Source organism: Elaeis guineensis, chromosome 11 (assembly GCF_000442705.2).
Source record: "Elaeis guineensis isolate ETL-2024a chromosome 11, EG11, whole genome shotgun sequence".
NCBI classification, from domain to species: domain Eukaryota; kingdom Viridiplantae; phylum Streptophyta; class Magnoliopsida; order Arecales; family Arecaceae; genus Elaeis; species Elaeis guineensis.
This window is the reverse complement of record NC_026003.2, coordinates 113,518,840-113,540,576: the sequence shown is the minus strand read 5'-3', so window position 1 is coordinate 113,540,576 and position 21,737 is coordinate 113,518,840. Positions and strand designations below refer to the sequence as shown.

The window sequence follows — 21,737 nt, the reverse complement described above, 5'->3', positions numbered from 1 at the left end:
TGTCGAGATTTGAATCTCCACATTAGCATGGGGATGATTTCTCCCATTCCTTCTTTCTTTCTTTCTGTGTTGGAAGAGGATTGGGTCTGATAGTGATTTTGTTTTCTTGGCGCCAGCTGGTGTTGGTTGCAGGGTCCTTGCGTCTACCGCTCTACAGCCATTATGGGGATTTGGATTGTCGATGCTGTTGATCGTCCGATCTCTGGCTGACAAACAGTGAGAATCTCCACTATAAATTTATCCTATGATGCTTTGTGTTTCTTTCTTCTGTAATCTAACTGCCTGAGACTGAATTATTTGAACAAGATTGTTGTGATAAATGTATGCATAGCTTATATTCTTTAGCTGTATCACCAAGCATTCTCCAGAGTACAAAATTTTGATGCTGGGCTGTGTATTGGGAGGAATGGCCTCATCCCTACTCTTTTCAGCCTTTTGAGTCTGGGCTTGTTGCAGCACATTTTAAGGTCATGATGATTGCCTTCAGCTTTCCCCTCTTTTCTTTTCTTTTCTTTTCTTTTTTTTTTTTTTTTGTAATGTTCCCTCTTTTCTTTAACTCTGCTGTAGTTTACCTAAGAAAAGATAGGTTTTAGTCATCTTTGTCAGTGTGAATCTTAGATATTGAGCAGTAAGTCAGTGTCCTACTCAACTAAAATTGAATTTTTACTGAAGTAAGATGAGAAACTCGAGCAAGTCTTTCTAGCGTGATGTATCCATCTGATTGGTTCTCTAAATTTGGCTATTAGTTTACTGCTGGATTCCGTGTTTTGCTTCCATGTGCTTAGCTCCTTTGTTTTCTTCTCCCCATTTAGAGTTAGATGTTCCTTCCTTCTAAATTGTTGCGAAAATTGACAGCCAAGTTTTAAAATTTTCACCCAACCCTCATATTAGTTCGACGAATCTGTCCTGCTGGAATTTTATTCCAAAATTCAAGATCTGAAATTCATTTGGCATGATTAAAAAAATATACCGTACTCAAATATACTTAAGAAAATTGGAGGAAAAGAAAAATTGAAAAGATGAAGCACAGATGAATATGCAGGAAACAAGGGAATTAAGAGGAAGATGTAAGCCTTCAGGGAAAAAGTTGAATATATCATGCTTACCATGTGTTTTTCACAAGTTTTACCAACAATTATTAAATTTTGCAATATTTTTGTTGATTATAATAACACTGAGGGAAACTTCAGATGGAAAGCTTAAGAATATCTAAATACCTTTACAATTAGGACAACCATCTAACTAGGCTTATGATTATAAATTGTGCACCATAACCATAACCACCAGACCCTTGTCCCAACCATCTGAGGTTGTATTATGACTGTTAACTTATATGCAATGCAATTGTATGATGGAACCTATGCTATTTCAAAGGAGTTAATGGGGCTTAGAAGAACATTTACCTCATGTATATAGCTCAGAACCAGCAAACCATTCCATTTGGAGGACTCTCCTTTAGCCTTAGATTCTCTTTTAATGAGGTGTCATCCTCATGTTTAGCTTGCTGCCTGATAGGTTTTGCATCTGATAATCCTTTCTTGCCGTTTTGTTACAATTTTTCCGATCTGATTAATATATGATTTTTTTCCACGCTTCAGTCTTCAATCTTTTTGCACACATACAGAGACATTGGTTTCTAACAGCATTAATATGTAGTATTTCTTTTGTAAATCTTCATTATTGTTTACAAAAAAATCATTCTCTATAATGAGAAGTGCATTTTTGTCATGTAATTAGGACATCTGTTGAATTTGATTAATTACGTTTTGTCTTATGGGCAAGTCTGCGGTTTATGGCCTCCCTTTAAGTCCATGTTGTAAGGTGAAAGCAGTTCAAGATTGCTCGGCCTGTGTAATCGGAAATCCATGTTGAATTCCTTCATTGCATGTTTGACAGTTCGAGTCGAGCATCTTAGGATCATCATCTATATCCACAAAATATATAAAAGGCAACAAAATCATGCCACATTCCACTTCATAATAACGGCTCCACCTGCATACAACATGGAGCCTACTAGCAGGTCAAAAATGTTAGTTGAGCAGAGGATTTCCAAATGATGACAGCCATAATAAGAACTGTAACACCAGGATCAGCATTAGCAAACAATAACAAGTCCCTGGTATTCCAGACATTTCACGAGTCAGCAGTCAGAAAAAGGTACTACATACCCATAATTATAATTCTAAACAAATTATGCAAGCAACCAGCTTCCAACCCTAGTATTCATTTCTTTGGCTGATATTATTCATCTACTGATGACACAAAAGAATGGGAGGTAAAAACAAACTTTGATATACCTTAAGCTATGAATTTCATGTGATCAAACACGAAATAAAACTCTCTCATCTGCAGAAATGTAGTCGATAAGATAAGCACATCATCCTGTTCAAGCTGAGAGGCACATTCACATGCCCGATATAATAAACCCTTCAAACAAAAAGGGGAAGGTGAATTTGCCGATCTTGATGACAACTGATTTCCTTAATCATCAGGAGCCTGACCTTAAGACACAGGGATTAGGCTAAAATCATGGCAAAGAGCGTTTTTAATGGAAAACATCCTCACACGGACATTTTGCCTCCTATATTGAGTGGCACACACCTGGCACATCTGCTTGCACTAACAGTTCAGCGGCATAAAAAGGATAAAAAGCTGATGGAATAAGTCAAATTTTCTTGTTATGCGATAGAATGTATTTTTTTAATTTTAATTTGAAGAGAGGGGCGGACAAAAAGATAGTGCCAAGACACTCGTGAAAACTCATGATTGGCATAATCTTAGAGACGCTTTACACTTGGTAAATCGAATTCCAACATGATGACAAAACAAGCTCAAACCAGATTCGCAAGATGGTTGATGCTATTCTTAAGGAACTTAGATTACCAATCTCACTTTTCTTTATATCTAAAGTCAGATATTCATTCAGTCCTAATTTTTTTTAGGAAAAAAAAAAAAAAAAAAAAGAAGCAAGTCCCGAGTTCAAAAACCTTGCGAAGAAACTCAAGATATCGTGATCACTTGGACAATTTCCAGAATAAATATCAAGCTTGTAGCACAAGCAGCACCCATTAAAAAAAAAAATTTGTCGCTAACATTGAACATTTGTGATACGTTCCAGAGCCGACTCCTTCCATTCTTCATTTTAAGGTCACCTGCAAACATCTAATAGGGGTAACCATATTTACATTTTCTTTTCCCTAGCAGCTCATTACTACTGCAAGACTGAAAGCCATTGGCTTCCAATCATCATTTGCCACTCAAAATATTTTGTCATAATCATATGGAAAGTTACTGTATTTTTAATCCAAGTGCTTCACCTCCTCAAGTATATACACCAAAGGAATCACGTCAAGTCAACACTCAAGTTAACAAAGTGAATCTCCCTATGATTGACGATCTTCCACACCCATTTCCATTTCTGGAAAACCGACACAATATCCATTCAAACAGATTTTCTGCTGTCCCTAACCATCTGAGCTTGGCTGCATAGAACCTTTTCTTTTTCTTAACCTTCAGGATTTCTCCTTCCATTCCTACAACGAAGTATTGAGGGCCTGATCTATGGTTTGTCAATTACCATCAAGCCTTGACCACACAGTTTGGGTTCTGCTTTATCATATGATAAAGTTACATCTACCCCCTTTGCTTGATGGATTTGAGAGGACAAACCTTCCATTACCCCCTTAACCTAATACTTTATTTTCAGAGGAAGGCCATCAGAAAGAAGTATATCAAGGTTATAGCTGATGTTATCCTTAGATTACAAAAAGACAAACAAGTTTCCAAAAGGTGAACTGACAATTCGAACCATTACTCATATAAAATCATCAAGCTTGTAAAGAGACCAGTAAACTAGATACAGGGAAACATTACAGACAAGAAGCAATGAAGCATACTTCATGATAATAATTCACAACAGAGTCATAGCTTTAGATAAGCATTCACATTAATCAGTTCTAAATGATAAAATGAGAGGTCAAGAATGCAGGAAAGAAAATAAAATTTTAAGGCATGACACGAGTACTGTGATCCACGAGAAATGAGGAAGACAAATCAAATATCCAACTTCTGCCTTCTTTTTCCCTTTGGCATTAATACTTTTGGCATAAATCTAAGTAGCTATGCAGGGATTCCAACGGAACATCAACTTCACTATTATCAAGCAAATTTTCATGACTAATAGCAATTCATACCTAACCTAACAGATATGTACTAAAATATAACCCAAGATTCACCTAAATTTCATTATCTTTCTAGCCCTTCATATATTCGTCACCTGGTTCACAAGGAAGTTACAGAATATCATAATGGGAACCTCCCGAAGTTACCAGATTTTCTACATTCATAGGAAAAGAAAAAGGCAAAAGAGCTAGTCAAATTTATAATCAAGCCTATATTACACTCTTTACACAAAAATAATTTGCAGAAATGTCACAATCTCAAGTATATAGAATGACTCATTATCCTCATAAACTCGGACAATTACTATCTAGCCATGATTGATACAAGATCCAAAGAATGATGCTGATAAACTCATCACCTCTAAGATGCACAGACTCAAGTTTCATATTGACATAGCACTGGAATGACATAGCACGAGAATCATTGCAATGGAATGACAGCAACAATTAGATAGTCACAATTGCAAATCCTCATTGGACACATAAAATTATTAGCCAACATACAAAGAATAATCGATATTTGCTCCTGGTCAATATTCATGTCCTCAATTAGTGGATGAAAGTAGAAACCTTCAAAACATGCAATGTAAAATTCAGGTGAAAAGTAAATGAAGCAAATAAACTAAAAAATGCAGGTAATAGAAACTATTAAAGGAATCAATTGACTGGAATATAGGAGTGACTTAAATGCAATGCTAGATGGCTAAAACTAAGTCTGTTTTTGCATTCCCTTCAAATATAAATTTACCCTTTACAACAGTCTACAAAAGATCTACAGAAGTTTCAAATCTGAGATATTTTGTTCCAAATATGAAACTGATAATCATGTTAATGACCACAATCATCCCATATATATGTAGAGCACTACTTGGGTGCTAAAGATATTTAAAAAGCACAAGAATGAATCATTAGGCTAAAAACATAATATAATTCATAATTCGCCAAACCGCCCCAAATCATACCGGTGGCTAATCGGTGCAGTTCAGGTATTCGATTCGGAACGCCGGCAAAAATAGTGCAAGAGAGAAGAAAAGAGTGGAAGAGATAGGGAGAGAGAGAGAGAAGAAGGGAGGAAAGAGAGGGAAAGGATGTCGGTGGCCCGTCAAGGCCATCGGAGGGTTGCCAAGCCTCTAGATCTCCACGATCCTCTGTGAGATGCGAGAAGAGATAGAGAGAAGGGAAGGGAGGGGAGAGGAGGGAGTGGAAGGCGGTGGAGAGGCCATCGGAGGGCCATCGACTGGCCATTAGACAGCCCAAAACAATTCCATGGCCACTGTGGTTCGAAAGAGGGACTTCACCCCTATTTCATCAATTTTTTTAAAAAAAATCCAATACACAATAAAGTCGGCAAATCCATTGCCAATTTTACTGCATATTAGATTTTTTTTTAAAAATTCCGACGAAACAATGAAGGTGGCAAATCCATTGCCGGCTTCACTATGTATCAAAATTTCTAAAAAAAATCCGACGAAACATGGGCAAAGATCTTGTATCCAACCTACGGCGGTCATGGGGTTGTTTTGGGCCATCCAGCTACCCTCCGACGGCCTCCCTGCTGCCTTCCCCTCCCTCCTCTTTCCTCTCTCTATTTCTCTTCTCATTTTCTCTCATGGAGGACTTTGGAGCCCAGGAGGCCTCGACGACCCTCCAACGGCCTCCACAGCCCTCCGATGGCCACCGCCGACATCTTCATTGGCCTCTCTTTCCTTCCCTCCCCCCTTTCTCTTTTTCTCTCTTTTCCTCCCTGGTTCATCTCGATTTTTATGTCGGTTCAGGCCCAATAGGGGACCATACCGACTCATCCCACCGGCCAGCCAGCACGAGGTCTAGTTCTGGGTCAGTGATCCTTGTAATAATGCTACAGCTTTGACATACTAGAAGAGAAGCAACTGACAGTTAATTACATTTGATATACACGATCCCACCTAGGGATGTAAACAAAAAAGTTTCAAGAAGTACATGCAAATCCAGATCAAAGATATCCTATACCAAGCTACCTCAAAAACTCAAAAGAGATTTCTATATTTAAAAATAATTATTTGCATTGCACCAATTACTTGATATAGAATATAAACTACTGTTGAAATAATGAAAGAGCAAGACAAGCATTCAGAATGCTTTTTGTCTAGTTCAATATGCATCTTTGTTAGATTATCATTTCTTAGAGTTATCCCTGGATTACAGTCCAAACATCACCATCAATTCCGAAAGAAACTCTAGGATATCAAACCTAGATATTCTATGCTTGACTGTGCAAAGGTCATCTCTTTCAAACTAATGATTGCCTAAGACATAAGCAAGCAAAGAACAACTCAACTCATTGGATGCGGCAATTTCTCTAAAAGAAACTGCATTTTTTAAAGGTTGGACTATATAAAGATGGGCACATAAATACTCATGAAATATCAAGTTTTAACCAAGGTGGTTATGTTGTCAAATTTTATCTACCTATCCAACACAATCCCAGTTAATCAATTTACAATTTACAAGACTCAAAAAATCAAAATACTTATAGAGGACAACTGTACAAGAAATAGTAAGTGATTGTCACGAGTAACTCCCAATCAATGAACTTTTCTGAAAGCTCATTCTTAAGCCCAAAATCAGAACTTAAGAAATAAGGAAAAAGAGAAAAATAATTAGCTTAATCACAAATGCTTTCTACCACAAACCTGCCAATGAGATCTTCTACTTCATTATAAGAGAGATAGGCTTCTACAAATTTCAACCACCTAGTAATCCCTTAGATTTATACCATTGCCACTTACAAAGAAATCAGTATCAAAGCTTTCAAGATACTCCATAAATCAAAACCAGCTTTTCCTTTTTGATGATTGGGCATTAATGCTATGCAATCATGAGTTTCATGCATTTTTACATTTAGAAATAGGTATTCCAAACTGTCTCATTGTCCCCTCCCCCAAAAACAAGCCATTCACGATGGTTCAAGAGTACCCTTGTTCGAGACTTTTTGATAAATTAAATCTCTCCCCAAAACACCCCACCCCTTCTCTCTGCACACCCCCCCCCCAACTCATGCTAGGATTAGGGTTAGGATTTTCCTAAACCCTCCCCCTTCCTCCTTCCCTCTCTCCCACAATCTTTCTTGCTCTACTAGACCTAGGGTTAGGGTTTCCCTCGGCCCTCCTCCGCCCCCCCCCCCCCCCCACACTATATTATAGTTAGGATTTCCCTTGACCCTCCCCCTTCCTCTCTCTCTCTCTCCCTTTCTTTATTTTTGGTATATCTTGGAACAACATGGTATGCACTCATGCCATACCAAACCAGTCGCCAGCCGATGCAATCTCCATGCTCCAATATTGATTCAGTAAACCTTGTAGACTGTCAGGGCACTGAACTAGAGCAAGCCTTGTTCCTTAAGCATGCCTAGCTTAGTTATGTTGTATGACTAAACAATCAAACTTCTTCCCACCGCTAGAAGGGGCTAGAAGGATCCACTAATGGAACACAAACAGCTCTAGATTGACATAAAGTCACCATGACGATTCTTCACACACTTCATAACAATGCTAGAAGGAGGATTTCTTGAAATGAAGTTCTTTAAAAATTTTATTAAAAAAAAAAAAAAAAACTAGACAACCATCGTTCAATCTTATATCCAGAAAGAAAAAAAAAATCCTATGAATTTCTATCTATGCTGCAACGTCCATCCCCACAACTCAGCACATGCACTCACAGAAACATGTTTAGGCAAAATTCATTAAATAAATGCGCTAGGAAGGATCAAGCGAACTTCTTGTCATATCCCATAACCACAACAACTTTCTTGATATTTAAACTAAACTTTAAAGATTCTTTTAATGAAACTTATGACCATGAACTTATTCACTGTCACCCTAAAATGACAAACTTTCCATTCAACCATGATTCTTTCGTATGTCATCAAATATTATACAGGATTAGATAAAAAATTAAAACAACAAGAAAAATTCAATTCAGGAACCCGAGGCAGATTGAAATAAACAACAAGAACAGAGCCACATAAATTAATATTCAAATTCCAAAATACAAACCGTTATACTATCATAGCAAAGTTTAAATGGATAAAATTGTTTTTATCGGCTAATTCCAATCAAATATTCGACCTTTCCGGTCATTTTCATGGTTACATGTAAGTGCAAAATTGAGACACATATATCTTCTCCTCTAGAATCAGGAAACAAAAAGGGAGAAATCAGGGGCGAGGAGGATTCCAAACAAACCCTAGATAGGCACGTATCTCTTCAACATCTGCTTCCCAGCAACAGCAGCTCCCACCATCAGCCCCCCGATGGCACCGGCGACGGCCGCCGAGCGCGGCCCATTCGCGGCCTTGAACAGGGCCCCGGTGCCGAGCCCAGCAGACACGCTGTTGATCCAATCGTCGGTGTTCCTGGTGGCGACCATCCCGCTCTCCATCCCCGCGTACAGGAGGCCGAGCACGCCGAGGCGGTTCCCGATCCGGCGTCCGTCCTGGCCGGACGAGTTCAGGATGCGGTTGACGCGGATCTTCAGGGTGTCGCCAGGCTCGGCGGCGCGGAGGGCGCGGTGGAGGCCGAGGGAGGCGCCCGCGACGGCGCCTGTCAGGTACCCGATGCCGGTGTAGTAGGTGAGGTTCTCGCCCCAGGAGCGGCGCTGGGCCACGGACTCCTCCTGGAAGAGAAACTCCGGCGAGGTGGGAAGGTCGTAAAGGGTCCGGTAGGGGATCTGGAGATCCTGATAGGGGTTGTAGAGTCGCCGGCTGGGCTCCTGCCGGCGATCGAGCTCGTCGCCGCCGTAGATTCCCCTATCGGCCATCGAATCTTCTCTCTTTTCTTCTCCTCTCGTCTCTGAATTCTAGGGTTTGGGTGGATTCGCGGGAAGAGAGCGACGGATTTAGACAGGAGAAGAGGGAGAAAGAGGTTCCTTTTATTTGGTCTCCGAGGACGCCGGAGCGGAAGAGAGTAGGGGAATGCGAAGGCGGCGAGAGGAGAGGGTTTTATATTAGGGTATCGATGAGCTGTGTGACAGATCGTAGCCTTGTCCCTTGGATTTTTTGATATTATATTGTAGTGCGAGATCTGGAATTGTGTGGTACGATGTATTGGCGCTCTCTGGAATCTAGTCTGTTGTTGAGAGAAAAACTGCGGTTGGATCTGACCGTCCATTTCTTGATACGATTTGTGGAATCCGGAATCTTTCTCCCGCCCAACTAGTTAGATCACATGTTTGAAATATGGTAATATGCACCCTAAACCCAACTTCTATGATACAAAGAGAAGATGTTTCTATATTTATGCAATTGTAAAATTGAAATTCTGGGTCAAATGCATTCGTATGTATGTCTACCATTCACACGTGTCATATTTTTACCTGCAGAATTTTTTGAAAATATATACACACTAGTTATGGAAGTCAAATTAATTTTTTTTTTTTTTCAATCGGTAACTAAACCGACAACTTAACAATTCTATCAGTACATAACCAAATCAAAATTTTCAATATCGAGAAATTTTATCATAACCATCATGCACCAACCGTATCAAAAACAACTCAAATTATAGATCATTTCATCAGCATTGTATTCCAATGATAATTGATAAAATTTAAGATTGTAGACTCTATCTAATGGCAATATAATTCAAAATATCTAGAAAGGCACGTGCTTCCATCCAATTTAGATACAAGAAACATAATGTATAACCAAAGCAAAAACAGAGCAACACTTTATTTTTCTTGCTTCTATTAATTACGTAAATAATTTAAGTGATATCATTTTTCTTGCATTAAAGAATGATGTGCCCCAAAGATGTAACATAATGTTCAATTATCTTGGTAGGACAAATAAATATTTTATTATTATATGATCGATAACGTTGGTTTTGAAAGTATTGACCAAAGAGTAAAATAATCGTTTTTGCTCTCTTACATGTAAATCTAAAAGTTTTTCTTCGACTTGGTGCATCTTTATTCTTATTCATGCCTCGACGTGCCCAAATCCTGCTAACATAACCCGGAGCGACTTATTGCCGTGCTCCAAGCGAAACCCTTTGGATGCAAGCCGTCGGTCGGTCGGTCGGTCCGCCCGCCGAACGTTTCTCGACCAGGTTTCCCCACAAGAGGCAAGGACTTTATGGTAATCTCGCTGCTTCTATGATGGATGAAGTCGTTGATAAAAGATCGCCCCTGGGTCTCTAAAACCCCTGACGAACTCCTTCCCACCGCCGAATCCAATCCGTCATCGTCGAAATCGTCGAAACTCGATCAATTCCCCGATTCGATTTTGCTCGCTAGAAGGTGAGGAAAGCTATCAGTTTTGTTCCTCAGTTCGTTCGTCTCTTCGGATTTATTAGGTTTTGCTTGCACTAAGTGGAAACCCTAATTTTTTGGATGATTTCACCCCCCACCCTCTTCCCCCAATTTTCGTTTTGCTTTTCTCCGAACTATCCTGATTTTTACTTAGTTTTTAACATCTATTATCAGTAGTTTTGTTTCCGTGTGGAACGATTGGGGTTAGTTTGACATCCATACTTGTTTGGCATTAATCATTTCTTGTCATGGAAACTTAGGTCTGGAGTTATTGGATCACCATCCATGGAGAACGTTGCTCCATTGCAGGTACTCGTGAATTGGTTGGCTGATTTTTATTTTTTATGCTGCTCTTGTGATTGATCTCCATAGCGTTCCATATTTTGCTTCAAATTTGCCTTGTACCGAGGAAAAGAAGTTTGTTTCCTATAAAGATTATAACTTGGTGTGTGATAGGAGAGCTGATTTGCTTCGAAACTACTGAGACCATGCTGGAATATGTTAAAGACTTAATAGAAGGACCATACTGGAAAATTTAAACTTTGAAATCCACAGAGGTTTTATGCTGTGAAGGATAAACCTCTTCTTTTTTGGTAGGCTTTGTTAGGGTCTATTAATGATTTTAAATAGAATGCTGTGGATTTTGTGGAGATGTTGGGTATGGCTGAATGCATGGAATAGTTTTATGTGACTTTAAGAGAGCATGAGTTGGTGAATTCCCTACTTGGTCACAAGGAAGCAACCTTACCGCTTTGCTAGGGCCCGTCCTTGTCATTTGCTATTCAGTAGAGTCCAATTATATTAAGAAATAAGGATTAGAGAGTTAAGAGCAACACAATTTAGTTATAATTTACATAGATATCTTTTTTTCGGAGGAGGAGGGGGGGAGGGGGGGGGAGCAATAGTTACTAAGGGTATGTGGTGGCTTTCAAACTAAAGATAAAGGGGAAGCTCATTTTCACTACTTACCAACTATATTAATTTTTTATTAGATTTGGTTTATAAAAAAAAGAAACTTATGCAGCTGTGATCGCTTTCATACATTTCCTTCCCATGCCAAGTAAAGCTAGTAGCTTTGGTTAATAAAGGAAACATTTATTATTCCAAAAATATACATTCACTCATGTCCATTCTTCCCTCTTCCTCTGCATATCTTCTTTCCACAGCCTCTCGATATATGCATATGTTGGTTATTGCTCTCTTTATTTCTACCTTTTCTTAACTTCTGTCCCTTCTTTTATTCTTTCTTTTTATTTGGTTCCTCTGCTCTTCAACCTGGCATTCTGTAGGATATGAGATCCAAATCCATTCCAGAGGTGGCCCTATGTGACATCATTTGACTTATTTCAAGTGTTGAAATTGGACCAAGTCAAAATCCCTATCCAAAGAACATGTGTAAGGACAAAAAGGGAACTACATCAGAGGCAACAATCCAAAGCCACAAATGCCTGACTAGGAAATAGGGATGTTCTAGAATAACTGACACCAAACTAGGAAAGGAAAAGAACCCCACAACACCACCCACCCCCCAAAAAAAAAGAGCATCCCCAACCAACCATATTGATAGTTCCAAAATTGATAATCTCTTGTGTGCTTCAAATTGACTTCCTGTACAAGATGACAAGAGACCAAAAGGCAGATATAAAGAAGAATTTTTAGTCAAGTCATGGTCAGAGTTAGCTGGAACTAGAATCTTGGATGTGGCAGAACTTTCTAGGAATGCATGTCTTCTTCAAGATTGCCAAATGGGAGTTTGACCAAGGTTCTGATTTCAAATATGATTCCAATATAGGACATGTTCAGATTGAAAGAGTTCGCATGGAGATGCTATCATGGTGCTGCTGTTCTTGGATGAACTTTTCAGATTGTAGATTTATTTGTAGAGAAATTGATGGGTTCTTGATATGGAAATGAGAAGAGTGTGTCTAGAGGAGGTTTATGCTAGGTCAGGCCTTATATTCTGAAGAAGAGTGATAGAAAGATGAAAGGGGAGGAGGAGCAGGAGAAATAAGAGGATAGAGAGAAGAGTAGCAGGTTGCACATAGGGAGAGGAAGTAGAAGAGGGAGAGTGGCTACCTGGGGTTATACTTAGGACAACATTTTTTTGTGAAACCAGTGTTTGCTATTTTCCGCTTTAGTTCATAGTTGCCCAGTTTCTTTAAAAAAAAAAAAAATTGGCAAACTTGGAAGAAAATATCATAGACCAAACCCTAGCTTCACTTTTTAATTTGGCATATATGATAATTAGGAGACTAGCATATAATCCACATAGTGCATGGGATATAGTTTTTCTTCTTTCTTTTTTTTTTTCCAATTGTTCTTGAAATGCAATACAGCAATGCAATAAATTATAATAAATAGAATGCTTCAATAGCTAATTTCTATTGTTAATTAAGCAATTAAATTTAATGATGTCCGAGCAGAAACTTCCGTTATTAATATCAATGTTATTAATACCAATATCTACATAGCGAACAGAGAACTTTTCACAAGTTGAGCCTTCATGAAAAAACTTTTGTCATTAATATTAATGTCACTAATAACAGCTCCATGCATCGTGCAGGGTATAGTTTTTTCCTCCTTTTTCCAATGGTTCTTGAAATGGAATATAACAATAACAAATTATCATAAATAGAAGGTCTAATAGTCGATTTTTTGTTGCACATTAAACAATGAATTTTTAATGACGGTCAAGCAAAAACTCCCGTCAAATATCTAAATTGATATTTAATATCAGTTTAGATAATATAATTATCCATTTTAGTTGTATTCTCAAGTATCAATTGTACTTATATCAATTCAATAAAGTATAAATTATACTGAGTATCGATAATAGTGAGGTACTATATTACCTGTCATTTACACTCATTTTTCTTTAATGGAATAGATATTATAATAATCAATTTATAACAGATATCTATAAATAAGTAACCATTATTGGTGTATCTTCTTCCTCTTATATCAGCTATAAGAGCCCTATGTATTATCCAAATTAGAGAATTGTATCAATTACTAATACGGGTGTCTATATGGCAAATAGAGAGCTTGGCACGAGCTAAGCCTCTATTTTAGTTACATATAATAAAATAGAATAGATGTAAGAACCCTGCTTATTAAAGAAATGTATTAATGATATCGCAAATATTGGTGTCTACATTGTGAACGGAGAGTTTAGCACAAGCTGAGCCTCCTTTTTTGTTAAATATAATTGATGAAACCATTCTTGTTAAGAAATGGACTTTGGAGGGTGGTAGGTCTTTTTCTTGAGAGTGATTATTGTGAAAATGATTTGGGAGGTTAGGAAAAAAAGGGGACTCCGGGAAGCAATTTAGTTCAAATGGGGACATTTAGAGGGGAAGCACTGCTTTCGCTTTGCAAGCTGGAGATTGGGGAGCATGCAGAGGATGATTTTGTTTTGAAAACTTCATGATGAATCTAGTTTTGAGATCCTGGAGGCTGCTTTTTTTCCTTTTTTTGGGGGGGGGCGCGGGGGGTTGCTGGGGGGAGCAGTGAGGGATTGGTTGTTCGTGTCAAAGTAGGAAAAGAAGCATGATTTGTTCTTAAAAATATCTGCAGTCTGGTCCACTGGTTGACTTTTGACCATCCTTCTCTATTGAGGGGTCCAAATGCTCTTTCTTGAGGGGACAACGTATGGATGGTGTTTTTTAAGGCCTTACCTCTCACTTGTTAATGATCATATGAGAGTGCTTCAACTTGAGGCAGAATGGAATGGCTGATTCTAAAGGAACAAAATTAACCAATATGAGAGGGTTAAGTTCTAGTTGTTTATCATCACTCAAGAGCTTGGAGATGAGGTGCCAAAGATGACTTCTCTTTTGAGTATTGTTCTCTTCTTTCCATTGTAGGAAGCCTCCTTTGTAATGATAGAGTCTGGTTTTGAAGCCTTGGTTCTTAAAGAATGTCTTTTCTTGGCTTGTGCTAGAGAACATCCTCACATGTTAACTTGTTTGGAAGGTGGTTGTTTGGAATTATTTGTATGTTTTTGAGAGATAGAAGTGGGGGACGTTCTTTTGTTTTTGTTCCTTGTCCATGTTGAATTGGGAGAGCTATAAATTGGCATTCCACTTTCTTATTCTTTCAGGTGGGACTTTGCTGCTCCTAGCTATATGATGGGGGAATAGGGAATAGCATTGTAGAACATTTGAGGCAAGTGCTGAAAGTGAGTGTCTGATAGGCTTCAAATGGCAATGCTGGGAAAAGAATGCTAATTTATGTAGTGAATGTCAATTAAGATGTGAGGGGATTTTCCATGGTTTGCCGAACCAATCCGAACTAGATGTTGGTTCGAGGCATGTTGAACTGTACCAGTAGTCAATCAGTGCGGTTCGGATGCTCAATTCAAAATGCCGGCAAAAACAGAGCGAGGGAGAAGGAAGGAGAGGAAGAGAGAGAGAAGAGGAAGGAAGGAGATGGACAGACCAGTGATGGTCTATCGAGGTCGTTGGAGGGCCGCCAAGGCCTCCAGAGCTCTGCAGTCCAACACGAGAGAGATTAGAGAGAATAAAGTAAGGCTTCTTGAGCCGGTACCATCAGCTGTATCGGCCGACCGACGGTACGGTTCGGTACGATTTCATATCATACTGAATCGAGGTGAACCAACGAAGGCAAGCAGACCCAAATCGGAAGAAGAAAAAGAGAGAAAGAGAGAGAAATAGAGAGAGGAGGAAGAAAGAAAAAGAGGGGAAGGAGCCGACGAGGCCATCGAACGGCCTCCGACTGGCCGCCGTGGTCGCCGGAGGGTGCAGTCCACGGGCGCGGCACTGCGGGCGTGAAACAGGAGCGACGTTCCTATTTTGCGAGTTTTTTTAAAAAATTTGGTTTTAAATGAAGTCAGCAAATAGTTTATGAACTTCATGATTTTTAACTTTTTTTTCAAAAAATCTCTGAAGTCGGCAACTGGATTGCCGATTTCATCAGTTTAAAACCAAAAAAAAAAAAAATGAAAACAGGCGATGACTTGTTTCGAAAAAGAAGGGGGCGGAGCTGCGGAGGAGCTCCGCCTGCTCGACCGCCCTCAGGCATTGGCGTCGGTGTTGGCTCACCAGCCATCAGGGGCCTCGTGACGGAGACGGAGGCGCCATCCGTTCGGTAGGTCGGCCCCCCCAAGCGCTCTCTCTCTCTTTCTCGCTCTTTTGAAAGTCCTATCGCGTGATACGGAGCTCGGAAGTCTTTTGGCGGCCGCAGTCGGCCATCGCTGGCCTCCAATGGCTCCCACCTCCCTTTCTCTCCTCCTCTCTCTCTTTCTCACTTTCCCTCTCTTCCCCCCTGTACGCCGGTGTATCGAATTTACCAACCGAATCGTGCTGGTTCTCCGTCGGTCTGGTACGATATGGGGTGTACCGGCCGGTTCGGCATGGTATGAAAAATCCTGATATAAAGAGAGAGGGAGAGGGAGAGAAATGGAATGAGGGGAAGGTAGCAGAGAGGTCATCAGACAGTAGAAATCCACCCTGCAGATGTCGAGGGTTCGAAATAGGACCTAAGGGCCTTTGCAGCCTTCCGGTGGCCACCACTAGCCTTCCTCTCCCTCCACCACCCCCCCCCCGGCCCCTTATTTTCTTTCTGGTTCTCCTTTGTTTCCATGTTAGTTCGGATCTAGTACGGTTTGGTATAGGGGCATACCAACTTGTACTGTTGGCTGGCTGGTAGGAGTGCGATTCCAAGTCGGTAAATCTTAAGATTTTCTTTTCTTTTCTTATAACAGAGGTATTTCTGGAATGCTCAAGACCTTGATGCAGCAGATCTTTGATTATTTTCTTTCATCTCTTGGTTGTTTAGTCCTATAAATGTCTTGTTATTTATTTAATTATCCATCATCTTCTTTATAAAAACTTTGTGAAATAATAATTATACTTCTGAACTGATTTTTTGTTTGTCGCTTTGGGGTTTGGGGATGCAATCCGGGTTGCCTGATAGAAATAGATTGCATTGTTATTGTGGATCTTCCATGCGGATTGAGTGAAGTGTTTTCTCTTTATAGAGTTATTGCACTATTGTGGCAATTTGTTTTAAAAGGAGATAGAGTTTGGCCTGGTCGCAGAGTGTTTTATAATGATTTGTAGAAATATGCTCTACTATGAATCCTTAGGATCTTCTGTTGCTTCTTTTTTTTTTTTTTTCTCACAAAATTTGAGTATTTTTTTTTTAACCAGGAAATCATGTTGGAGTTTCGTGCTGGCAGGATGTACCTTGATGGAACACGAGTGGTTCCAGATACTCGCAAAGGGCTTGTCCGCATAGGAAGGGTATGCTAATGTTAAAACAAGTTTTTTGTGGCAAATTTATACTGATTTGGACTACTTGATTTTTGAGTTACTTTTCACTTTCTAATCTTTGTCGAAATAAAATTATATTTCTGTGGGCTTGGATGATTAGGGTGAGGAAGGACTGGTCCATTTGCAATGGCTAGATCGGAACCAGAACACAGTTGAAGAAGTATCCCTTTTCATTTCATGTAATTTATATTTTTACAGAGACATCTATGCAAACTACTGTCTGCGACGCTACCATGGGTGTTAATTGTTTGTGATAAGACCTTTTTCATTTTGTACTTTCCCTTTTAATCTCATTAACATGTTTAAAGAAATTCATTCATCCACAGGCTGGACTTCTTTTGTATGTATTCAATTCTTGGTTGTAATAAATAGGCTCAAGTGTCATAGTGCTTCTACAATCACCAATTAATTTGATTTATCAACTGACCCTCCTTTTCTTTCTCCTTTTGCTAGTTCTTTCCTTCATGGACCTGAAACAGCTTTCTTTACGGTTAACCAAGCATGCTATTTCAGGTTCTTGTTTCTTGATAAACACTTCATCCCAGAACTTTCAGGTTTGTGTTTCTTGACTAGATATCACAGGATCAGATCATCTTCCCAGCTGAAGCTGTTTTTGAGAAGGTATTTCATATCTTATTAAACTATTGATGCTTTTGGTTTCAGTGCACATTTTGATTATGCATTCCTGATGCCTCTTACTCTTTTTTCCCTCCGTATTCAGGTGACTCAATCTTCTGAAAGAGTGTACATCTTAAAGTTCAGCTCTGATGACAGGAAATTCTTTTTCTGGATGCAGGTTTGCATTTGGACATCCTATTTTTTGTTTTCCCATAAGAGCTTATTTACCATTTACTGTGCATTTTTGGATACTTATATATTCCATTAACTCCAGGAGCCAAGAGCTGATGGAGATTCACAGATTTGCAACTCATTTAATAACTACCTCAACCGGCCTTTAGGTACATCTAATTCATTCAGGTGCCAGTTTGTGATAATGCTGTCTCTAACTGTTCTTTAAACTGTATTTTCCAATCAAGGAGATGATGCAATTGGTGAAGATGAGGTGGAAGCTTCAGTTGCTATGCAAATGTCTGAGATGTCAGAAGATACTGCTGAGGATGATCTCTCATCCAGGTATGCACAAAGTGTCAGCAAGCTAGGATATGTTGCAATGAGTCTGATGCTTAATTGTGTTATATAAATTTTAATAGGCCCTGACTGTGTTCATGCATTCTAACCGAGTTCTGAGTCTAGGAGCTGTTTTATTTTTGTTTTGCATGGGGAAGACTCTCCTGCTCAGCAACTCTTAAATTGCATATTTAACTTGTTTAATTGCTTAGTTCATTAGTTGGCCACAGGAATTGGTCAAAGGAATGATACTTATAGTAGAATTCTTCTATTTTTACTAACAATATCAGGCTAAAGTTTAGATTGTAGGACCTGTATTAAGTAGAGGGAAGGCATATAGATTGTGGTATACAAGTCATTAATTATTTTCTTATCTTAATTATGTTTATTTCACTCGATGAACCCACTAACTAAAAGAGGGATTGTTTAAATGTTGCATCTTGCATGTTCATGGTGAATCCACCATCTAGGGCAGTTCCCCTCAAAAGGAAGACAAAGAAAAGCAAAGAGTTGAAAGTGCCAGGATCGGCTTTGTGGATCCTCATCTGACCAGCAGTCCTACTAATGGTTAACTCAGAAATAAAGAGTTGAAAATGCAAGCTATTATCAATCTTCCTGAAGTTTGTGAGCTGCTAGGTAAATCAGGTGGAATAAAGTGAGATGCATATAACTATCAGACAACGATGATCAATCTTGGCATGCTTTGCTTGCTTATGCTCATTTCAAAAAATTTTAAGTGAAACTTGGTTTTGCACATTGGTTAAATGAGATTAGCAAGTGTGACATTGATGTTCAAGAGAAGATGATAAAGCTTAATAACTACTCAATGATACGAATCGTGATATAATTCATAAGCATAATGTTGGAGTGGGTGCAAATACTTGTTTCTTGCATTCGTATCAAGTAGGAGAAAATTGATGCAAAATCTAGGGATTAAATGCTACATTTTAGCACTAGTAGATAATTTTCACCCAGTAATAGCTGCTGATAACTTGCACAGATCATTCGTTTTGGAGACTGGTCTTTCGAAACCAGCAATGGATGGCTGTCTTAAGACCTTTCCCAATCTGGGCATCTATACTCTCCTAAAGAATCAGGCTACTTGATCAGTTTCTTTTGATCTCCATAATATGGATGCTGAGGATTTGATTTCTTTTCTTGCCTTTTCTCTGAGTTTATTGAATGTTTTGTTGTTTTTTCCAACCTTTTTTTTTCTTTTTTTTGCATCTTTTCTGAAAGGTTCTAATGTTTTCTTTGGGCTTTCGTATATTTAGAGCTGGAAACTTGGTTGATCAAAACATGGCTGCTGAATTGTCTGGTGAGGTAACCTCATCTGCCGGACCTGTACAATTGGCAGATTTACAGAGAATATTGAGAAGCATTCAGCCATCAGGTATCATTTCTCTCTCCTAATCTTGTGTCTTTTACTTTGATACTGTGAGCTGCTGAGATTTATTTCTTTTATTGGTATTGTAGATGTTGTTGAAGATCCTGATGCAGGTAAAGTGCTAGCTAAATTTTGAGGTTTTGATATGTGTTCATGTGCGTGTGCCTGTGCATGACCTCCTTGTCTGGCAACTCATGATTTTATTTTGGTTAGCAGGATTGGGATTAGGTGATATTTTGAAGCCTGATTTAGTCATGCCACTGATTGAAACTTTGCCACTTGAACAACAATTGGCTTCATACTTGCCTGAGGTATCTGCCAATTGGTAGATTTTATAGGAGACATGGTAACCTGCCATTGCCGTTTTTGATTGTTCTGCTGTTTCAGGGTTCATGGACTCCAGCTGATCTCATGGACTTGTTGCAGTCTCCCCCATTCCGGCAGCAAGTAGATACATTTACTCATGTAAGAAATTTACCTTGCCATTGACTAAAGATGCGGTTATTTCAAGTTTTGGGTAACCTGCCTATTCTTTGAATGTCTGATAGGTGCTTCGGACTGGACAGATAGACTTGTCCCAGTTTGGAATTGACCCAAGCAAATGTAAGTATTAGTTCTTAGCTCCCTATTCAATGCCTGGCACTACAAATTTCTTGTTACTATTCACAATGGAAATATGAAGTTGTTGGTTGGGAAATTTAAATCTTATATAGAACTGTGTTACGCTTAAGGCTGTCAAACAAGTGAGCTGTTCATGAAAAGCTCATGTTTGGCTTGAAACTTGCCTTGCATTTGACTTATTAATGGTGAAGCCAAGCTAAAGCTAATATGCTTGGCTTGTTCAAGCTCAGCTCGATTAAAGCTCAAAATATAAACAAATAAATGATTAACATATGTTATATATAATATTTAGTTCTTGTTTATTAATAAGGATAGTTTAATCTACAATAAAAATAATGCTTTAAAAAAAAATCATTTTAATGGCTTGGATTTTGAATTTATGCAATCCATTATTGATTTTGAATCATTAATTCTTTTTTCTAGGAGTTAAAGCATAGTCCGGTTTTGAATCGTTAATTCTTTTTTCTAGGAGTTAAAGCGCGCGCGCGCGCACTCTCTCTCTCTCTCTCTCTCTGTGTGTGTGTGTGTATGTAAACACACATATCTTGAGGAACCTCAAGCCATTTCTCTAAACAAGTTCATGAGCATCTGGAGTTAGGCTCAAAAACAAGTTACCTGCTGAGTTCAACTTGATTGCAAAATGAACTGGCTTGAGTTGGGCCTAGGTCACCTGAGCTTAGCTCATTTACATTACATCCCTAGCTAACTATGCACTGCAACCTGTGTAAACTCGCGCACACATTCAGTCGTACAAGTCCTCAAGTAAAGCTTGGTAAACCGTTGCACCCCTGTCAGCATGGGTTTTGCTGTATGGGCAAAGTTTAATGTCTTCACTGACCCATCGCTGGTTGCCAACCTTCTGTGTACATGTGCATGATACTGGTCATTGTAACCTGGCAAACTGAGGTGCTTGCTGCAGAACTTGGAGAACTCTAGTTAGCATGAACTGAAATGTAACCAAGGATCCTTTCCTGAATGAAAAAATATATATTTTTTTAAATAAAAAGCCTTCAAAAACTTGATGGAGTTCATATTGGAGCCTGTACAATGAATAAGGAAAATCTTTAAATCATAAAAAACAATAAGCCAATGAACGAATATAGAATATAATTCTTGTGATTGAGCATCGGCACTGTTTTTATTTGATACTAGTTTTTAATTCTGTGACTATGTGAAGTTAATGCAGTACCTAAAACATCTCTCTTGTCTGCAGATAAATTCACTGTTCTCTCATTTCTCGAGGCTTTAGAAGACACAGTGGGAAAATCATCAGAATCTGAAGAGACAGATTCAAGGCAAGACGAGAACAAGGATGCTAAGTCACAACAATGTGGTGGAAGTGGCGCCATGGATGAAAGCTGATTCTACCAGTTGGCATTGTGGGAACAAATTTCATATCATTTTATTCCGTGTCTGATGGGAAGCAAAGGCGAGAGAGAGGATTGGGGGGCTTATAATCACATGGATAATCTTTATGCAAGTTTTGGATGGTCAGCGTGATTGTGACATTCATTTCAACCATGCATGTTGATGGATAGACACAGATCAATAAACTTCTCATTATTTTTAATTCTAATCCTGTGTGGTCATTTATTTTCCCATATCCGTGGGTTTTATAGAATCTGATGCAAGCTAGTTACCAAGAACCACCTCTAGGTGCTTGACCTCCCAAATGACGGAGTTATCTTTACCGTTTGGTGCATATGGACTGCGCAGGGTAATTTAAGAGTTGTCACATATTTTGTGCTCGATGATTATTCTGATCATATCCATTTTTGTATTCATTTTGGATTGGTTTCAGATAGAATTTTTGTATCCGCTTGGATCTAGATGCAT

General features: G+C 38.9%; 2 protein-coding genes across 3 annotated transcripts; one reads left to right on the top strand and one right to left on the bottom strand.

Moving 5' to 3' along the window:
- Positions 1 to 8,155: 8,155 nt before the first annotated feature.
- LOC105054090 (mitochondrial import inner membrane translocase subunit TIM23-1) lies at positions 8,156 to 9,198 on the bottom strand. The gene has a single exon (XM_010935494.4). The coding sequence runs from the start codon at positions 8,976 to 8,978 to the stop codon at positions 8,406 to 8,408; it is 573 nt and encodes a 190-aa protein (XP_010933796.1). The 5' UTR covers positions 8,979 to 9,198; the 3' UTR covers positions 8,156 to 8,405.
- Positions 9,199 to 10,234: 1,036 nt separating this feature from the next.
- LOC105054091 (26S proteasome regulatory subunit RPN13) lies at positions 10,235 to 21,477 on the top strand. 2 transcript variants are annotated; one of them, XM_073245688.1, is made up of 14 exons: positions 10,235 to 10,457; positions 10,730 to 10,778; positions 16,643 to 16,735; positions 16,866 to 16,925; positions 17,348 to 17,386; positions 17,487 to 17,561; positions 17,658 to 17,724; positions 17,806 to 17,899; positions 19,168 to 19,286; positions 19,370 to 19,393; positions 19,497 to 19,591; positions 19,668 to 19,745; positions 19,829 to 19,883; positions 21,115 to 21,477. In XM_073245688.1, exons 1-14 carry the CDS (start codon positions 10,321 to 10,323, stop codon positions 21,261 to 21,263), a joined length of 1,134 nt encoding a protein of 377 aa, XP_073101789.1. In that variant the 5' UTR covers positions 10,235 to 10,320; the 3' UTR covers positions 21,264 to 21,477. The 2 variants fall into 2 exon arrangements, with proteins under 2 accessions (XP_073101789.1, XP_010933797.3); XM_010935495.3 differs by having other exon boundaries at positions 10,242 to 10,457; positions 17,803 to 17,899.
- The last annotated feature ends 260 nt before the right edge of the window (positions 21,478 to 21,737 follow it).